Here is a 20753-nt window from a genome sequence, read left to right on the forward strand (position 1 = left end):
TTACAATGTACTGTGACTTGAATTCAGTGTTTTGGGGTCGTTTGACAAACTGTCTGTGGCCCCTAGATCCAAAAAGAAGAATCTTGCTTTCATCAGTCCACAAAATAATGCGTCATTTCTCTTTAGTCCAGTCAATGTGTTTTTTTTTGGCAATTTGTACCCTCTTCAGCATATCTTCAGGGGCATTTACAACAGCCCCTGCTGTAAGTGCAGGAGCTGCCTGGGGGTGTTCTGCTCTAAACCTCTGCACAGAATTCTTTTAGAATGCAGCTGGACACAACGTGCAAAAACACGGAGGACTGCATCATTTTTTTGCACTTTGTATCCTGCATTGTAACTGATAATAACTAAGGTAGCATAAATACATGTTAATAGCAAAACACGCCTATTGATCTGTTTTTATTTCTGTTGTTTTATTGTCTTCAAGGGGTTGTTCGCCTTCCAACACTTTTTTCACTTTATTTTTTTTTTTAAGATATTTCACCAAAAAAGACTTTACAAAAACACTTTTGAGTCAGTTTGATGCATTTCTTATCTTTGGCCCTGCTGAGTAAAAGATATGGCTTTTGAAAAATTGTCTGGCAAGCGTGTGGTATTCAAGGATGTTCATGAAAGCTTTTTTTAATCACGTTTTAATCATAATGAATAAAGGATTCGTTTTTACTTTAATGGACCCTGCTGGTGCTCCGTACATTACTTACTGTCCTGCTGAGCAAAATCCCTGAGTTTCATTAAAGGCACCAGTAAGAACTGATACAATAGTTTCTAATATTCCAAATACTATTGAGTAATGTATAATAGTGTAGGCAGCAAATGCATTATATGTGGACACGCTAGATCAGGGGTAGGGAACCTGGCTCAGTCTTGCGACTTTGCCTGTCAGGTCGTATTTACAGCCCTCGCACCTGCTGGTGGCTTCTTGAGTGTGCGACCACGGTAAGCACACTCAAGAAGCCGCCAGCAGGTGCGAGGGCTGTATAGACGTCCCAGGAGTGACAGGCAAGACTGAGCCACAGCAAGATGATTCATCATGGTCCTTACCGCGGTCACACACTCAAGACAAGAGAAGAAAGATCAGCATGGAGCTTCAGAAACAGAAGTCACATTAAACAGATGAGAACACTAGCATTTAATAGGGCTATTCAGTGTTTAATTTATTTCAATGTAGCCCTGCATATACACAATGCACTTCTGTTTGTTGTATTCTGTTTTTGTAACAGTTAAAATTAAAAAAAGGTTAAAAAAGTTTATAAGCTGTGTTATGTTTTACAGCTCCAGACTATTTTTCTTTAGTGGGAGAGGGGCAAAATGGCTCTTTTGAGAGTAAAGGATGCTGATCCCTGTGCTAGATAATAAAGCTGCAATGGTGTCACTGCATTTCACATCGACTGTCCCTCTTAATTCAATTACCCACAGCAATATAATACATAGTATATACACTTATGACTTATATTACGCAAGAAAAGTTAAGACAGGTGTTACCATATTTTAAGTTTTATTTTTAACAAAATTTACAATCGGAAGTACAAAAAAGAGAAAGGAGTAGTTTCCCAACTTTCTTGTATCTCATGTTAAGTACTTTTGAAATTGTTTTATAAAAATTTTAAACCTAAATTGCTCAAGCGGCCACTGTATATCATTGCACTGCAATGTGTAGGCCCTCAGACAGAAAAATACACAATATGATATTCTGATATATATATATATATATATATATATATATATATATATATATATATATATATATATATATATATATATACAAGCATATACACATCTACAATGTACAAAATATATTTACACATTTTCTTATACCAAATATCTACAAACCAGCTGTTGCCTAACTGTAATGCCCAGCACTCTCCGATAACATACTGGATGCTGGGTGATGTACATGAGCTACAGTTTAAGAGCTCCAGGTTGCAGATCTCTGATTTAAAGCATAACATATTTACATCTAAATATATCAAGCTGTGCAGAAAAGTTTATTTTTTAAATATATTTTACGTGTTTATAAATCTAGTAAAGAGCTTCTTATTATGTGGTGCTGGTTTTTTTTGTAACACCCTGAACACAAAACAAGCTTTAGTAATACACATATCCTCTGTATTGAAATGAATACCTCCACTAATCTAAAAACTGTAGGGATAAAAAAAAAAAAACTACAGCCATGGTTTAATTTACATTCTTAAAGCAAAGAAAATGTAGCACCTGTAACAAACAGTTGGTTCATCCTGAAAACCACAGTGTTGTTGAGTAGTAAACACACCAGAAAACCTTTACATATTTTTAAATAGCGCTTCCTTTTCTAACCAGTAAGTGGAGTAACAAGGAAATACTGCCAATAGGTTCTTCTGTAGTAAAACAATGTAGATATTTTAATTTATACTGCAGCAGCTCTGAACACTGAAAGTTGCAGTGACCCCACTTAACAAGTACATTTATTTTCAAAACAATGGGGATAAATTGAGAATTCTTGCGCAATCAAGAAATATTAATGATTATCTGAAGACCAAACTATAGTTATTCAACGTTAGACGTGTGTTAATTTTCCAGTGCAAAAGAGCAATTTTTTATTAATCAGTTGGCTCTCCAGGTTTATTTAAATTTTGGCACTGGAGGACACAGATGCAATTAACTTAATGAGTTTAAGTGTTTTATACAGATAACATGGATCGGCTGATGCTAAGTACTGGCAGCAGAGCCAGTCCTCCAATGAAATATTTTGCTGGGGCTCAAGTGCCTGCTCAGCAAACTTCATCATCAGGAGGGCACGTTTCATGTCAACCCAGTTTTGAAGAGCACAGTGGAACGCTTCCTCATGGCTAAAGGGTTGATCTGTCAAGTCTTTTCTTGGACCCCACAAGAGGCATTGAAGTACCCGTTTAGCCTCAGAAATACGGATGCGTTTAATTGGATCAGCCTCCAGCAGCAAGTGAGCAAGGTGCTGAAGCCCACGAGAATAAACAGACAAACCTGGAAGTGATGGCAAGTCTTTCTGGCTGTAATCATGTTCATGAAGGCTTGTGCGAACTTCGAACGGATTAGGTTGATGGAGTAGCTCATAAATAAGGATTCCAGTTTGAAACTCATCAAATTTTTTATATTGGGAAGCTGCCATAATTTCAGGTGCGAGTCTTGTTTTATCTCTCCTCGGCTGTGACTCCTCACAGCCAGGTCTTTGTTTGGCTTTGGAAAAATTACTAACAATGAGTCTAGGAACATATTTTACATCTTTGACCTTTTCAGAAGAATTCTGCCAATGAACAAGCAAGAGATTTTCCAAGCACAAATCTCTATGGATAATGCCATGTTCCTTTAGATGCTCCAAACCATTACAGAGCTGGAGCAAGAGAAGGCAAACCTGACGCTCATAAACCTCAGGCTGCAGTTTGTGTGCAGATACGGACTCGTCTACAAATTCTGCAGCGGTGAGGTAGGGAACCTCTCTGGTGATCACCACCACACACTCCTGTTCACTAGCTGGACCCACAGTCTGAGAACTGTCATTAGAAGAGGGGCCCTTGGATACGTCGGGTGGATGTAACATATTTGTTGGAACAGTGGCCACAAAACTTCCGCATTCCTGCTGTATGTTAAAGTGGACTGGGAGTGACAGACTTGATGGAGCTTTTGCATCCTCAGATTTGCACATCTGCAATTAGAAAGGCACATAAATTAACAAATTGCTACATAGTGTATTTTATATCTGTCATATTGCTTCCTTCACTTAAAGTTATACTGTCATCAAAAGACAGTGTGTGTGTTTGTGTGAGATTCAAAACATAATTTTTATGTATAATCTTGAAGTGTAATTTTATGTAGTGTCACCATTTAAAACATATTACATTTAATTTCTGTAAAAGCCGGAGTGACATTTTGTACTTGCTTGAGGCAGAATATTACTACAAATATATACAGTATATATACACCTGAAGACGGCTCACGTTTACGAGCCGAAACGTTGATTAAACTCACTTTTTTTCTTCACAAGACCTTTGAGTGCGGACTCCTTTTGTTTATTTATATGCATGACCCTGTTCCTGCACCAAGGCTTCAATCAGGTATTCTGAGTGCACCAATCCTTTTTGTTTTACAGTATATATACACTATATATTTATAGACAAATACAAGAGGTCCTATGCACTCAACCCATTATCAATATATTTAAGACAGAGACATTTTGTGCATACTGCTACTGAAAAATGCCTTACCCTATAAACAAAACAGGGATTGTTTGTCCATATATTGCAATATATTTAAGCTTGCCAACTAAGTCAAAGTCATCCCATATCTGAAAAGCTGGAAAGGGTGGGAGCTACAACATGGAGCTGGTCACTGCTCCTGTACAAGTATAAGAAACAAGGAAAAGTTATGCTCACCACTAATTTTTAAAACCATTAGGCGGGGGATGCAATGAGGCTGTGACCACAAAATGTTTATATATATATATATATATATATATATATATATATATATATATATATATATATATATATATATATATGTTTTGGGTACATATGCAATAGCATTTATTATACTTATATATATACTTTAAAGCCTTTAGAGTGCTCCCACAACCCCCCTGTTTTGATATTGTATATTTAGCCAGGAGCTGTGGCATAGCTTCAGTGGTTGTAGCACCCCATACCCCCCTTTAAACTAGTGGTGATCCTATGCTTTTAAAATTGGGTGTTTGTTTTGGGAATATCTCTCCTTTAAAAGCCTGATTGCTGGCTGGGGAGGATTTAGCCCTCAGTGAAAAAACAGCGTTCAACGGACATTGATTACAGGTAATGCTAAAATGCACATAAAATATAAAACAAGTTAGGGACCGCCATTCGGGGTTTACCTTGACGTGGTATGGTGGCTTATCAATTTTATGATCATAACTTTGTAACAAAATAACCCCTGTTTTGGGTACATATGCAATAGCATTTATTATACTTATATATATACTTTAAAGCCTTTAGAGTGCTCCCACAACCCCCCTGTTTTGATATTGTATATATATATATATATATATATATATATATATATATATATATATATATATATATATATATATATATATATATATATATATTAACAATAGTTGTTCATGTCACTAGAATCCAGGACATGGTTCAGCAGTTTATATGCAGCTGGTCAAAAGTATTTGCATTAGTTAGCCCAAATTTGCCAGAGGAATGCAACCACCTTTTGAGGTAAACATGATAAACTAGTAAGTAATGTGTGCTTACTCATGCAACTACGCAGTTATCTCTCAGCATGACAAATTGAATAGACAAGGCCCAGACCAACAAATGCTGTTTCTTAAGTCCTGAAAAAAGCTTACTGAGCACATAATGTATTATCAGTTTACAATTTCACAGTGGTTGGCTAGTAAATTGATTTACCTAAAGTCAATAAATTCCTAAGCTAAAAGGTAGAAATACTACAATGCATACATTTAAAACCAGTAAAAAAAACCCAGATGTGGAAATCTGTATTTTTCAAAGAAAGATATATTTTTTTCTGAATATAACGTGCTGTAGAACCTTCTTGTAATTTACTAGTTACTGTTAGACCAAACAGATGCCCACAATCAAACTGTTGTATAATACAGTCTGCTCTGCTCTATTAAGACTGACGATACTTGTATATTTTCCCCACTGGCTGAAATATGCTCATTGAGAAAATCCCTGTATGCAGTGTCGGACTGGCCCACCAGGAAAACTCATGCTTCTAAACTTTTGGCCTATTTCTCAGCCATTCCCAATTTCAATGAGAACAAAGAGGCTAATAGATGGAATAATAGATTATAGTATGCAAAGAAAAGAGACTAGGGGAAAAGAGATTGAGTGAGGAGAGGAAGAATAATAGTACGGAGAGTGGGCTCCTGGTCTAAAGTTTTTTGGTGGGCCCCTGGTCTAAGGTTATTTTGCTGGGCCCCCTGGTCTAGGGTTTTTTTGGTGGGCCCCTGGTCTAGGGTTTTTATTTGGTGGGCCCCTGGTCTAGGGTTTTTATTTGGTGGGCCCCTGGTCTAGGGTTTTTATTTGGTGGGCCCCTGGTCTAGGGTTTTTTTTTGGTGGGCCCCTGGTCTAGGTTTTTTTTTGGTGGGCCCCTGGTCTAAGGTTATTTTGGTGGACCCCTGGTCTAGGGTTTTTTTGGTGGGCCCCTGGTTTAAGGTTTTTTTGGTGGATCCCTGGTGTCCCAGTCCGACACTGTCATTCTGCTATTTAGCACAATACAGTGGGATCAAGGAGGCTAATATTCATGTAGCTAGTGCACTGGGCATTTGGATGCTTACTATGCAGATTTCTGATGCCAAGTCAAATAATTACAAATAAATAAATAAATAAATATATTATATATATATATATATATATATATATATATATATATATTTATTTATTTATTTGTAATTATTTGACTTGGCATCATATATATATATATATATATATATATATATATATATATATATATATATATATATATACATACAGATATACACATACAGAGAAAAAGTTTATTTTGAATAGAATAAATCATTTATCTTACCTTTACAGAATAGTTGTTACATGGATCTTTTGAACATTTGACGCAATAATAAATGGCATGCCCAGCAATACAGCACGGTTTGTTACTTGTTATCTTAAAGAGTGACCAGTTGTTTTCATTGAAGTGGAGTTCTTGTTTTTGTTCCCTCATAAAATGGTCTTCACATTTGTTCACTAAGCGGCGCATGGATTGAGCATAAAGTCCACTAAGCTTGCCGTACATTCCCTCTTTGCTGTCAATGTTACTCAGCAGGTGGTGGAGCTGAAGGCTGGATCCTGAGGTATTTTGACTAGAAACACTCAATTGAGAAGAAGAAAGACCTTTTCCCTGAACAGAGTTTCTGGTTCTTACTTCATTTCTGTGCCCACTACCTCTGCAACACTTCTCTAGGGATTCAGAGGAGGAAAACATGACATGTTTTTCTCCAGGACTTAAAAGTAAACTGGACTGTGTTGCTATCTCTCCACACACATTGTTTTCTGACTGGCTAAGATTGTATCTGGGATTGTTTGAGTTTAATAAAGTTCTTGAATGATTGGTCCGTCCCAAAGCAGAATTGTCTGGCACTGAAGATGCTCTATTCATTGATTTCTTTACTGGCAACGGAGGTGGTTGAATGGCTCCATGTTGAGAATCCTCTCCAGAATCCAGAGATAAGATCTTTGTGAAATGTTTCTTTTTGCCTCCAGGAGAAATAGAAGGTGAATTCACTACTTCAAAACAGTGACCTAAAAAAACAAAACAAAAGAGTTAACACAGATGTGTCACAGGTAATTTAACAAGTTTTTTTTGATTGTTGATGATGTTGTTGATGATGTTGCGCTGTTGATGCGTGTACCTTTTTTTAAACACATTTTGAATACAATCATAGCATACAGCTTTCATTTACGCTCGCCAACAGTTATGGCATTCAACCATAACAGGAATACTGTACGATTTTCCATGCAAAGGATGGGCAGATAATAAAGGGCTGCTTATTAGGGACAACACCTGCTCCTCCTACTTCCTCATCCGCTGATACAACACTCATAGACAAGCTGAATGAACTGCTGAAATTTTTAGTTTAGCTATATCTACAATCAGATTTCACTGCAGGCTGGTCTGTCAAAAATGCATAAAAGTAGCCAGATGTTGGGCAACTGCCCACCCAGCTTGGTCAGCATAAGACTTATGGCTTCTTGTTAATAGAATGGGATATGCTTAAGCTGTAGTAAATCCAGTAGCATAACTTGCCAGGTTGTAGGTAGGAGAGCGGCTGGGAGGGGGCGGGGAGGTTGGAGAGCGTCTCTTTAAAGGAGAATTCAACCCCCTAGGCGCAAAAATCCCTCCCTCTATAGTTACACCAGTGAGTAAATCACTAAGAAATGTGCCAGTCCAACAGGAGGAACACTTACATTCTTAACAGAATGAAGCCCTATGACAGAGAGAGAGAGCGCGCGCGAAAGAGAAAACCAGTCACAGTCATATGGATATATGTGAGTGCAGAAGAATTCCTAATAAACAAGAGTTTTAAAAAAAGTTTTTTTTCCTCTTCTTAGGTGTCAAAGTGAAAAGTGTACAGTCACTAGATACCCATTGTACACATTTAAGGCTGGTAAGCGCTAAATCTTCGCTGCTGCAGGCGACTAATCTCCTCAAAATGCCTTCCCCCCGGCAAGAATGTGAATCGCTTGTGAATGGCATTGAGCCGATTTGTTTTCCAAAATCACCCCGAATTTTTTCCATGTGAGGCATTGCACCGGTGATTCACATTCTTCTTGCTGGTGGGAAGGCATTTCGGGGAGATTAGTCGCCCGAAGCAGCGAAGATTTATTTTATTAGTCGCATTCTGACAAATCTCCCCGTGTGCCACCAACTTATGAGACATGCAATCAAGCAACACTTTTGTGTTATGGGAGGCTGAGTTTGACCTCTCAATAAATCCTTAGTTGGAGCAGCAAGTAATCTCACATAAGCACAGTGTGCTTCAAGAAAGAGGCCACTACTGCACTTTTTGGTTCTCCTTCACATTTGGGTTCTTCCTTCAATGCAAACACTCTTGTCTCTGCACCAAAATAGTCTGTGTGTGCCAGCACCTGGGCATTGGTTCCAGGGGCAGGCGCAGGGTGCTATCTTTCCGTAGGCAAATACAAATATTAACCCCCTACCTATAAGAATATTGCACTGCCTCAGCCCAGCATGAGTCTCTCAGATTGCTCAATTATGGGCGGGGGGTGGGGGTGGGTTAGTGATTAAACAAAACCCGCAAACATAAAACCCCAAAAAAAGAAACATTGTGAGGTTTCAGTAGTCATATCAATATGATTGTTATCATTGACAGCAATGTATCAGTTCTGTTTAATCTTCTAAAAGATAACACCCAAACTGGTTAAAATGAACCATTTTAATCATGAAACGAATTTCAATGAGTTGTCCTGACAGCTGACTGCTAGTATGTGCCCTACCTGACTTCATGCCATCACAAGCAGTGAATGAATAGAATGAAATTGCACACCCTCGCAATAGAGCAAACAGTTGGCAAAATATCAGCGATCTGAAATGCTAACTTCTTGAGGACTTGGGAAAATAACTGATGATATATAGATTTCATGTACAAAATCACAATGGTTTTTCTTGTCAGGTAGTTTACTGTGCTGTCAAATGTTCCAGCTGCCTGCACGCTCATAAAGTGTGACTGTTAAGGAAGAGCGGCTGAAAGAATAGTTTGTGACAAAGTATATATACACCACATGAACAACCAGCCATATCAAACAAATGTAGCACAGTTAACCAGTAATTGTATTTTTTCCTCCCTGTGTGGTTTACACACAAGCAATCTTTCCATGGCAATGTCCAACTATTTTTTCCTAAAACCTTCAAGAAGCACTTACATTTACCCTTATCAAAAACAGCTGAAAATTATACTAAGGGCAGAGACACTGTGATTTGGGGAGATTAGTTGTCCGACGACAAATCTTCTCTTCTTCGGGGCGAAAAATCTCCCCGAACTGCCTCCCCTGCCGGATAGAAGGTAATTTGCCCGCGGAATGGCACTTGGAGCACTTTGTTTTCCGAAGTAGCCCATAGTTTCCTCGTAAGGCAACTTCGGAAAACGAAGAGCTCCGAGTGCCATCCGAAGCGAATCGCTTCGTTTTCCGAAGGCAGGGGAGGCAGTTTGGGGAGATTAGTCCCCCCAAAAAGAGAAGATTTGTCGCCGGGCGACTAATCTCCCCGAATCGCAGCATGTGTCTCTGCCCTAAACCAGTGTCTGGAAACCTTATTTGTGCATAACAGTAAGTAAAGAGCATGTGCCAACACTGCTGTTATGGTTTGTTTGCGTTGCTCAGGCAGGGAGTGTATATATACTGCATTCCAAGGTTCCCTTTCTTGTTTAATGATAGCAGATAGAGACAAGAAGTGGCAACAGGTTGAATACAGATCTGAAAACCTATATTAATTATTGGGGATGTTCACACTGGAGAAGAGGCGCATAAGGGGTGAAATGGTAACTATGATAACTAATATATAAGGGGATCGTATAATAATCTCTCTAATGCTTTATTTACCAGTAGGTCTTTCCAGCTGACACAAGATCACCCATTCCGATTAGAAGAAAATATATTTCACCTACATATTTGTTTTTTTTTTACAGGATCTGTGAAGATGTGGAATTCTCTCCCTGAATCAGTTGTACAGGCTAATGTATTAGATAACTTTACAAAGGGGTTGGATGGCTTTTTAGCAAGTGAGGGAATACAGAGTTATGGAAGATAGCTCATAGTACAAATTAATCCAGGGAGAGGCTTCAGATGTTTTTTTTTGCTTTCCTCTGGATCAACTAGCAGTTAGGCAGGTTAAAAAAGTTAAAAGGTTGAACTTGATTGACGTGTGTCTTTTTTCAACCTAACTTACTATGTTACTATGTAAAATTAGTTTATCGAACAAACACCCTAACCAATGGAAGCACCAGTGGAAACAACAAGTTTTGTATTAATTCTGACCTAGTTTTTAAAAATTGTGCACAAAAGTATAAAATGTACGCAAAAAAGAACTTTTTTGCGCACATAGCCGAGGAGAAATTAGAGGGAACGCTGACTCGAAACTAACTAATCTTCATGTAATGTAAGCGCCCTTAAATAATTCAGTTGGAAGTAGGGATGGGCGAATTTTTTCGCCGCAGAAATGATGTCACGCGTCAAAATTGTTTTGATGCCCATAGACTTTAATGAGCATCAGCGACATTTCGTCGGCAAATTTTTGGCGAAACGAAACTAGTCAAATTCTACTGCACTGGCGAATTTGCTGCACTGCAAGTTGGAGTGATATCACCACCCCCTCCATTTCCTCCTCACCAGCCTAACAAAAGAACAATGGGAAGGTAACCAGATAACAGCTCCCTGGTTGGAACAGCACTCAATAGTAAAATCCAGGTCCCACTGTGACACATTCATTTACATTGAGTAGGAGAAACAACAGCCTGCCAGAAACAGTTCCATCATATAGTGCTGGGTCTATCTGAAAGCACATTACCAGGCAATATGACTTGAGATGCTTGCCTACACACCAATATTACAACAACAACAACAAAAAAATACAGTTTAGGAATGAAATTGTATATGGTAGAGTGAATTATTTGCAATGTAAACAGTGTAAGATAAAAAAATACATCATAAAAATTATGACAGAATCCCTTTAAAAATAAAAGCATGTTATGCAATTCTAAAACAAACACAATAATGAGCACATGTAATAAATGTTCTTCATAAACACTTTGTTTTAAGTGCTTTACATGTGCTTTTGTGCAATGCTATGAAAAACATTAACTCAAGCAGATAATGGATTGTATTTTTACAGAAACAGAAAAACCTGAATGTGGTTTGGTAATATGTGGCACAATACCATAAACATAATGATACATGATATATCGTGTTATAAATGACAACCGAGGGCATTATTCCATTCCAGTCTTATCTATGGTCATTACTATGTGCTCACAGTTAGACATGTAATTTCCTTTTCTTGTTATCAGTTTTACTGTCTATCCAGCTCACATAAAAGTCAGTGAGTGACTAGCACGACGAAAGGTGCACAAAGTGCTTCCTGATAATTAGAAGGACTCCGTCTAATTATGCATATTCTGACCAGCAGAAGAGTATATCATTGTATCTATTCAGCCTGTGCACCTAGAGCAGGGCATAAGTCTCCCCAGATAAGAGCTGTTATATATATATATATATATCTATATATCTATATATATATATATATCTATGTACAGTATGCCTTCACATGCCAGTGAACAGTAACACCAATAGTGTGTTAAACTAATGAAAATAATGTACTGTTGTGTTGGACTGGTAAAACTAGTGTGCGTCCTATACTATAGTTTATATAAACAAAGTCATTCAAAGCTGAAAAAGGAGTAAAGGCACAGGATAAACAGTCAATAACAGATAAGCTATGTAGTATACAATGGAATTCTTCAGAACTTATCTGTTATGTAGTCTGTATTCTGTGCTTGAATGGCGGCCCCCATGGCTACACAGCAGCTTGTTTATATAAACTATAGTAGAGTTTCTGGAGCAAACACACCAAATTTACCATGGCAGCACCACAGTACAGTATATATTCATTAGTTTAATACACTTTAATTTTTTTGTGTTACTGTTCCTTTAAATAAATTAGAATCCCAAGGACTACAAAACTAAAGGCAGACTTTGGTTGCTTTTTGCCTATATGAAAGAGTAATTACCTTCTTCACTGCAAGTCCTGGAATCAAGGCTGTCTATGGAGCCAGTGCTGAAACTGACATTCACATTTAAAACATTTGTGGCTTTACATGACTCTCCCAGACTCTCCACTGAGCCAAGGCTTGCCACATCCAGATCAGTGCTACTCTTATTTAATTTTAGAGGATGCCTTTAAAAAAAAAAGAAAAAAAGGAAAAAAAAAATTGTTAGCAACGGATACAGAATGTTTTCTAAGCAAAGAGAAACCTATATGTTAAAGTATATTCTGCAAGCTCCCCAAGCAAATCTTTAAAAAGAAGCAAAGCATAATACAACACTGGGAACAAACGAGGCATTATTATTACTATGCGTGGGACCAAAAATACTGTTTAACCTAAGGGCATATCTAAATACGGTTTAACCTAAGGGCATATCTAAATACTGACCAAGGATCTTAAAGTTACAGCAAATTTTAATAAAAGGTTTTGACAGTATTGTTCCACAGTCAATTATTTTGAAAAACGCAGGTAGGAGCTGCAGACTACCTTTGCCCTTTAAACATTTTTACTATAGTACCTACAGCATTTATATTTTTCTAACTTTTTTTTTGGTGGGGTGTGGGAAAGTATTATCTAAAATGTGGTTTAGCTCCTGGCTAATTTCTTAGTTTGTCAGTTGCTCAGTTACAGTTTATTGTAGGTGAAAGCATAGAAAACTAATTTCATCCTCTGGATATGACAAACATCCCACAGTCAAGCAGGATGGGCGACAAAGGACTTCCTGTTTCTGAACTTGTAATGCTTGAATCAGGATGTAGAGAAACAGGTTTTACTCAACGTTCCTATAAAATGTGTACATCCATTTTCTGAAGCAGGAAAATCCCCACACCCAGCTCTCATCATCAGACTACCAAAAAGTTACAATACCTTTCTTGGCAAACAGGAAAAATTATAAATCAGGTTTGTTGCTTTAAAAGGACACTAAACTGGATAGAAATTGAATGTGAAAACAAAACATACTGCAAAAGGCTTATACAGATATGGGATCCATTATCCGGAAACCCATTATTCAGAAAGCTACAAATTATGCATAGGCTGCAATGATAAAATAGTATCTTGTACTTGATCCAAACTAAGATATAATTAATCCTTACTGGAAGCAAAAACAGCCTGTTGGGTTTATTTAGTGTTTATATGATTTCTAGTAGACCCAAGTAGATCCAAATTACGGAAAGATATGTTATCTGGAAAACCCCAGGTCCCAAGCATTCTGGATACAGGTCCCATACCTGTACTTGACGAGTGATAACAAGGATACTCCAGAGTCTTTCTTCAAGCATTATCATACTAAAAAGCAGAATAAGCTTTTGAACAATTCCCCATTAACATTTAACTAACGTTAACATCATTGCATTGAAATTCTTCCCACACAGGAGGTACAGCTGCAGTTTCAGATACTGGTAGGACTGAACAACTGGAATCTTGTCAAGAGGAAAGTAGCAATAATACAGTTTGTAGCGAAAACCACATAATGAGTGCTTTTCACATGAAAATATTGAATATAATAAACAAATATCACATTACAAAGATGTGTATTGCCATCAATTTCCTTTTGCAAGTCAAAAACAGATTTCTTATTTATTTTGAAAATATTTTATTTGATTTTCATGTTAAACAAATAATAATAGTATGACAGCAAATATGCAGATGAAGAAAGACATGTCGTAATCTATACAGTGGCACAGTACTGTTAAAAAAACTAAATACCATTTTAAGAGACCTGACAACAACTAACTAAAATTAACTAAGCCAGTGGATGTACACATATTGAAAGAAAAAAAAAGAAAAATGTCCATTCATCGACTGGAATGTCTGAAAGCACATCTTAAAAATGGAGAAACCGTCCTATTTGTTCACCTGTATTAGAGTTACATGCTTCAAGATAAGGAGACCAAATTAGTTTAAAAGAGTCAATGGAATTATTACCTTTGGTTTTGGTTAACAAGGCTTCTTGCCAACTAAGCTGGTTCATAAAAGAAATAGCATCTGCTAACGAGGGGGGTTCTTTTTTGTAACCAAGAATTAAATAAAGCTTTCTTGGAAGCAGCTAGAAAAAAAACTGTCAATAATTTATTTGCATGGGAAATAAAAAAAACAGGTTTCTTATACAGTAGATACAAAAAAATAACCCCAGGTGAGGATACAACAAAATCAGTCTGCCGATGCTCAATGGCAGGTGACAGGAGTTGAAAGGACGACTTTTCAAAATGTTAAAGTACCAACCAAGGCACTCAGAGCATGTTAACTTTTGGGGAAGAATATTTTTTTATTTACATATGCAATATTATTTTTAACTTTGACACTCACAGTATGATTTAGTAACATTACATTATATCGGTATTTTACAATTATTATTGTTTGTCCTTTTAGATGTTATCACAGGAAGATGTAGAACAGTTAAAGGGAAAATATACCCCCCTTTTGACCAGGTGGTCAAAATATGCATAAACATTATCTGAACTTCCAAAATTAAATATAACTGTATATATATGTCGATAAATATGGACTTCAAACCAGGAATTTACTTTTGCATGGAATATTACATGATGGTCACTAATTATGGATCATCTTCATCAAAATATATGGGTTCAAATAAGTACACCTGTAGCCTTCTGCCCTATATCATCATTTTCTAAACTACACAGAGCCTCATTCTCAACTTTTTCTTTAATGGGCCCATAGATTGTCTGCTTGGGTTCACAGCAGGTAGGGGGAAGTTGTTAACCCAAAAATCAGTAGGGTGCAGAGATTATGCAGATGATTTGTAAACATTTGAGAACAGAACAGGACATTATCACAAGAAAAGGTTGATAAAAAAGAGAGAAAAAAACACTGTGCAAAGCCTTTAGAAAAGCCATTCACTAAACCAAAACTCGTACACATTTGTGGGTGATTAGACTTGGAACAGGCACAAAACAAGTAAGATAAAAGCTAAGATTTCTACAAAAAAAAAAAAAAATATGTGGAAAAGCAACCAAGTGCTGGCATAATTATGAAGACAGTTTCTGAAAGAAGACATTGCAGTGGTGTGCATTTGTTCTCCTTGGAACATTAACAATCATTAACCTCTCTCTCTGCCTCTTGCAATATTTACATTTACTGCTGTGGAATGCACACAATTGCAGGTGAACTAGCTTGCACAGAGAGTTGTTTCTATGAATGCTCTTTTCTCATCTATTCATTAATATGTGTAGCCAGGCAGTTTGACCTATGTAGATGATGTACATTCCAGACATTTAGCTATAGAATGGAATGTGGATAGATCATTCTCTAGGATTTTTGGTCTTGAAGGCTGTGGGAATAGGTGACTCTCCAAAGGAAGACTCCACAAAAGCAGCTAGATTCAAGGGCATAAGACATTCTTGACATAGCTTACTCCCCTTAGTTCTTTTAAGGAGAAAAATAAAACAAGTACAATTTAAAGGAATTGTTCAGTGTACACATAAAAATGAGGTAAATAGATAAATAAAAAATGTTTCTAATATAGTTAGTAAGCCAAAAATGTAATGTGTAAAGGCTGGAGTGACTGGATGTCTAACATAATAGCGAGAACACTACTTCCTGCTTTGCATTTCTCTTGGTTTCCACTGAGTGGGGGGCATATGGGTTATAACTGTTTGCTTTTGAATCTGAGCTGCATGCTTAGGATCAATTGCAAACTCACTGAACAATTATGTCCCACGTGGCCCCACCTTAAAGTTGCTGACTAACTCAGAGTTAGAGAGCTGAAAAGCAGGAAGTAGACTTCTGGTAGTAGTGTTATGTTAGACATCCAGTCACACGGGTTTTATAGATTACATTTTTGGCTAAATATACTAGAAACATTTTTTTATTTTGCACAGCCTATCTATTTACCCAGTTTTTATTTTTACACTGAACTGTTCCTTTAAGGTTTTGAGGTCAACTCGCACATAAAGAAAATCCTAAAATATATACCAGAAACAAGTCAGGAAGTCATGGTGCTTGGTAAATGTCACCAGAATGCTCCTTAAAGGGTCAATAATACCAGAGTAGAAAGGGGACAAACTGAAGAGAGGTACTCTTGACAAAATATACCATTTATTTAAGGTACTTAAATAACAGAAGTTAGACTTTGCTTATAGTTTTAGGGAGAGATATAAAATTTTCAATGACATGGTTAATTTTTGGTAGCATGCAGGGATATTGGGAATATGTATATAAATGAATCAATTTAAGATTACCACTAAATAATGATACATCAGCACTACAGATTTCCATTCATATAAAAAGGTTTCAAATATCTTTAAAAAATGCTATAGGTATTTGCTTTTGTAGCTCAGATGTGACCATACTAACATTTTATCCCCAGAACTGAGGGGGACAGATATTATGTAATAGGCCTGCATTAATTCAGTTAGTCATTAATAACAATTTGCCTATGCACATGGCATGATAATGTTATATCTTTTAGATGTCTTAAATATAAGTTATAGCAGGACGGCCTCTCAACTGATTTTAATCCAGTAGGTGAGATTTAACCTATACAATATTCCATAAACATTGATGCACTAGTAGTGAAACCGATTTTTCTGCCTAGGATTCCCTTTGCTTTGCCCTAATCTACAAATAGACAACATTTTTTTGTGTCCAGAGTCAATTATCCCATTCATTTTATGACACAGGTCAGTGACAGGGTCCATCAAGTCACATGCTTGTCAATGGTGAACAACTTGAATTGCCAGCCCTGAGTGTCTGCTAGGAATGCTGTGAAGATTTTACAGGAAAGGGTGATGATTAATGCTATCAGGGAAGAGTTACAGACCATAAATGTGAAATGACCTTTGCATTCCACTTAGCACACTAAGATAGCAGAGACAATGTTTTGGTGTAAAGTAGTATGGAAGTCAGTCCTCAATGGATATGTGCTTCTGCATCTAGAAATACTACCTTGTTAAAAAAATCCCATCATTAATAAGAAAAATAGAGGGGAATAGACAGAAGATACATGGATCATAATAAAGCTATGAAGCACAATGTGTAATAAGTAGTACTTTGTATGGCAACATAACAATTTACTTAATGCACAGTCTGAGTAAAATATAAAGCCATTATCTTGCCCTGCTAGATACAGAGAATATTGTGTACTAATTACAGGTATAGAATCTATTATCCAGAATGCTCAGGGCATAGGTTGTCAGATAAGGGATCTTTCTATAATATCCATCTCATAACTTAAGTCTGTTAAAAAACTTTTTAATATTAAATAAACCCAGTAGGATGGTATTGCCACAAATATGGATTCATGAGGATCAAGAACAATAAGCCCATGTGTGCCCTTCTGTTAGAAAACACTGAGTAAAAATACCAGTAGTAACTACAGTTATTTTGCTCAAAAAGTGAGAATAGCAGAAATGATACTACATAAGTAATCTCTATCATACATACCGTGTCTGTTTCTTAGGTGGAGGAGGGGGAGGCTGGCTGGCATGATATTTTTCATGGTTTGCTTTAGACAGTTCTACAGGACAGGAAGCAGATTTACTCATGCCTTTCCTTGATTTCTGCTCTTCCACACTGGATTTGTCCTCGTAATTAAAACTTGACTTTGTTAGTTGTCCATTGCTGACCACATTTATCCTTGAAGGCTGGGAGACGGATGCTTCCTCCTCTTCTTCCTCATCAATTTTACACTGCTTGCTCCATTGTGCCTGATAGTACCTGTGCCTTCGCTCTGTAGATTGCAGACACCTGTCATTTACCTCAAGCGATTCTTTTTTTTGAGAAGACAAATGTAAAATCCCAGCAGTGTGTGTCGGTGAGGAAAGTTTCATACTAGTGCACTCCTCTGGTTTTATTAGCATGGAAGACACAACAGTACTGCTATTCCCTTGACTTTTAGGAGATAAAGGACCACAGTACCTTTTATTTAACTCAGTAGCTTTTAATTCTTGCCTTCCTTGGATTCTCTCTCCCCAGACAAATTGTGACATATTTGAATTTCCTGAAGACGATAATGGACTATTACATTTCCACTGAACCCCAACTGCTGAATCTGGACTGCTAAGAAATATTGTTCTATTATCTTCTTCTGTATGGGCTGCCATCACTGTAATTTTGGCAGCAATCTGGGTTGTAGTAATCTCTTTCTTCTCCTCGAAAATAGGACGGTTTGGGGATAAAACATTTTTTTCTGTATTCCTTTGAGCTTGTGGCTTGATCTCCAACCTACTCAAAACTCCTTTCCTTTTTGTACTCTCTGCATAAATAGGCTCACTGTTACTTCCTTCAGCTTGGATCTGTAGATGATCCTCCAGGTATGTGAGCTGCTGGGAGTGTTTTGCCAGATTTTTGGAATCCTTAGATAAGTGAAACTCAGAAGTCTGGGAATCTTTGTATGGAGGTGATCCAAGAGGGTTGTCCCTTGTAAAGCTACACGACAAATTGCTTGTTAGGGTATCTGACTCAGAATTAAGTGTTAATTTTAGATCGCTGCAATTCTGCTTCTTATTAGAACCTAGCTCTAAGCTTTTTAAGCAGTTTTTGTCTTGGAATTTTCTAGTAGGCTTTATAGGTGTTGGGTTACCCAAATTACACTGTCCCATTCCAGACTTAGCAGTGCCCTGGGACACTGAAATGCCCCTGGTAAGTAAAGTTCCAGGTGGAGTGGTCCTTTCTGTAGAGGATAGAGTTCCTGAGGAGCAACCACTGCTGCTCTTTAAAGAAAGTAATGTAGATTCTTCCTGAATGGAGCTTAATGTCTTTGCATCTCCATTAACAAGGTTTCCATTAGTAGTCTGTTCAAAGGTAGTAGGCAGTGTTTCCTTTATAAATGTTGCTTTATCTGATTGACCACTAAAATGGCTCACATATGTTAGGTTGTTCACAGCATTTATCCCCATCTTCCTGTCAGGGCTCTTTAGTCCATTGAAAACATAATTGGGAGAATTGTCATTGTAAGTGTGGAACTTTTGATTGAAGGGATTGCTTGTCTGAGACATCTTCCAACTAACCTGTAGCAGTAAGAGAGAAAAATATATATATATTTAATGAAAACACAAATTTTCAGACGTCAAACAGCTAATATCGAAGCAACCTAAAAACTATGCAATGCTTGTTGGAACAAGCATTTGAAAAATTCTTTCATTTGCTGATTGCATCCAAAGCAACATGTATAGATAGGCACTTAGGAAATAAAAATGACCACACAACCTGTATTTTGGGAAATTGCTTTCAGATTATTATTATGGAATCTTTAGAATAAGAACAGGCTCCACATTTGGATCAGTATGTGTTTGGGTAAAAATTGCAAATCACTTAGTTTTGCATACATGCAGGTATTCAAAATGTATTCATTGACAAGAATGCCAATAGGAATGGCAGGGGCAGTATTACCTCTTGTTCAACATAATTATTTATTTTTAAACAGGGAAAAGAGGGAAATTTAAGCTACACCATGCTTGCCTCTTCTGATGTAGATAGCTTGATTACCAGCAAATGTGTAATGGTAGTCTAATTACCTATGCTACAAGAGCCATACGTGGGGTAGATTAGATTAGAACTACTACCCCCCCCCCACCAAAAGCCCTCTCCTAAACTTGCAGGCAAGCCCCCCCCCCGCGATGTGCTTTTGTGTATAAAAAAACCCCAAAAAAAACCTTTTAACAAATTCCTTTGTTAAAAGGGATACTGTCATGGGAAAACATGTTTTTTTTTCAAAAAATGCATCAGTTAATAGTGCTGCTTCAGCAAAATTCTGCACTGAAATCCATTTTTCAAAAGAGCAAACAGTTTTTTTTATATTTCATTTTGAAATCTAACATGTGGCTAGATATATTGTCATTTCAAAGCTGTCCCCAGTCATGTGACTTGTGCTCTGCTAAAGTTCAGTCATTCTTTACTGCTGTACTGCAATTTGGAGTGATATCACCCCCTCCCTCCCCCCCAGCAGCCTAACAACAGAACAAACAGCTTCCTAACACAAAATAACAGCTCCCTGCGAGATCAACACTCAAGAGTAAAAGCCAAGTCCCACTGAGACTGGTTCAGTTACATTAAGTAGAAGAAATAACAGCCAGCCAGAAAGTAGTTCCATCCTAAAGTGCAGGCACAAGTCACATGACTGGGGGCAGCTGGGAAACTGACAATATGTCTAGCCCCATGTCAGATTTCAAAATTGAATATATAAAAAACTGTTTACTCTTTTGAGAAATGGATTTCAGTGCAGAATTCTGCTGGAGTAGCACTATTAACTGATGCCTTTTGAAAAAAAAAAACATGTTTTCCGATGACAGGATCCCTTTAAACTTAGATTTTGGAAAAGCAGTAAAACATAAATAATGGAAAGTAATTGAAAAAAGTATTTATTTCAGGGGAACAATCTGAAAACAACTAAACTGAAAAAAAGTGTTTGGAAGGTAAACAACCCTTTAAGAGCCACATATTCTGGGCTCTCTGCCAAAAGCCAATTAAGTTTTAAAAACGTTGT

General features: G+C 37.2%; 1 protein-coding gene across 2 annotated transcripts in view; it reads right to left on the reverse strand.

Annotated features, from left to right (window-relative positions):
- Window positions 1-1478: 1478 nt before the first annotated feature.
- prag1.S (PEAK1 related, kinase-activating pseudokinase 1 S homeolog) overlaps window positions 1479-20753 on the reverse strand; it is a 34647-nt gene continuing 15372 nt past the window's right edge. For both annotated transcript variants that reach the window (XM_041579735.1, XM_041579736.1), the window contains exons 3-6: window positions 17714-19278; window positions 12272-12438; window positions 6544-7271; window positions 1479-3655 (exon numbers count right to left, since the gene is read on the reverse strand). In XM_041579735.1, coding sequence (XP_041435669.1) covers window positions 2603-3655; window positions 6544-7271; window positions 12272-12438; window positions 17714-19278 — 3513 coding nt within the window. In that variant the 3' untranslated portion in view covers window positions 1479-2602. The remainder of the gene's footprint in view (window positions 3656-6543; window positions 7272-12271; window positions 12439-17713; window positions 19279-20753) is intronic.

The sequence above is a fragment of the Xenopus laevis genome, chromosome 1S (assembly GCF_017654675.1).
Source record: "Xenopus laevis strain J_2021 chromosome 1S, Xenopus_laevis_v10.1, whole genome shotgun sequence".
NCBI lineage: Eukaryota > Metazoa > Chordata > Amphibia > Anura > Pipidae > Xenopus > Xenopus laevis.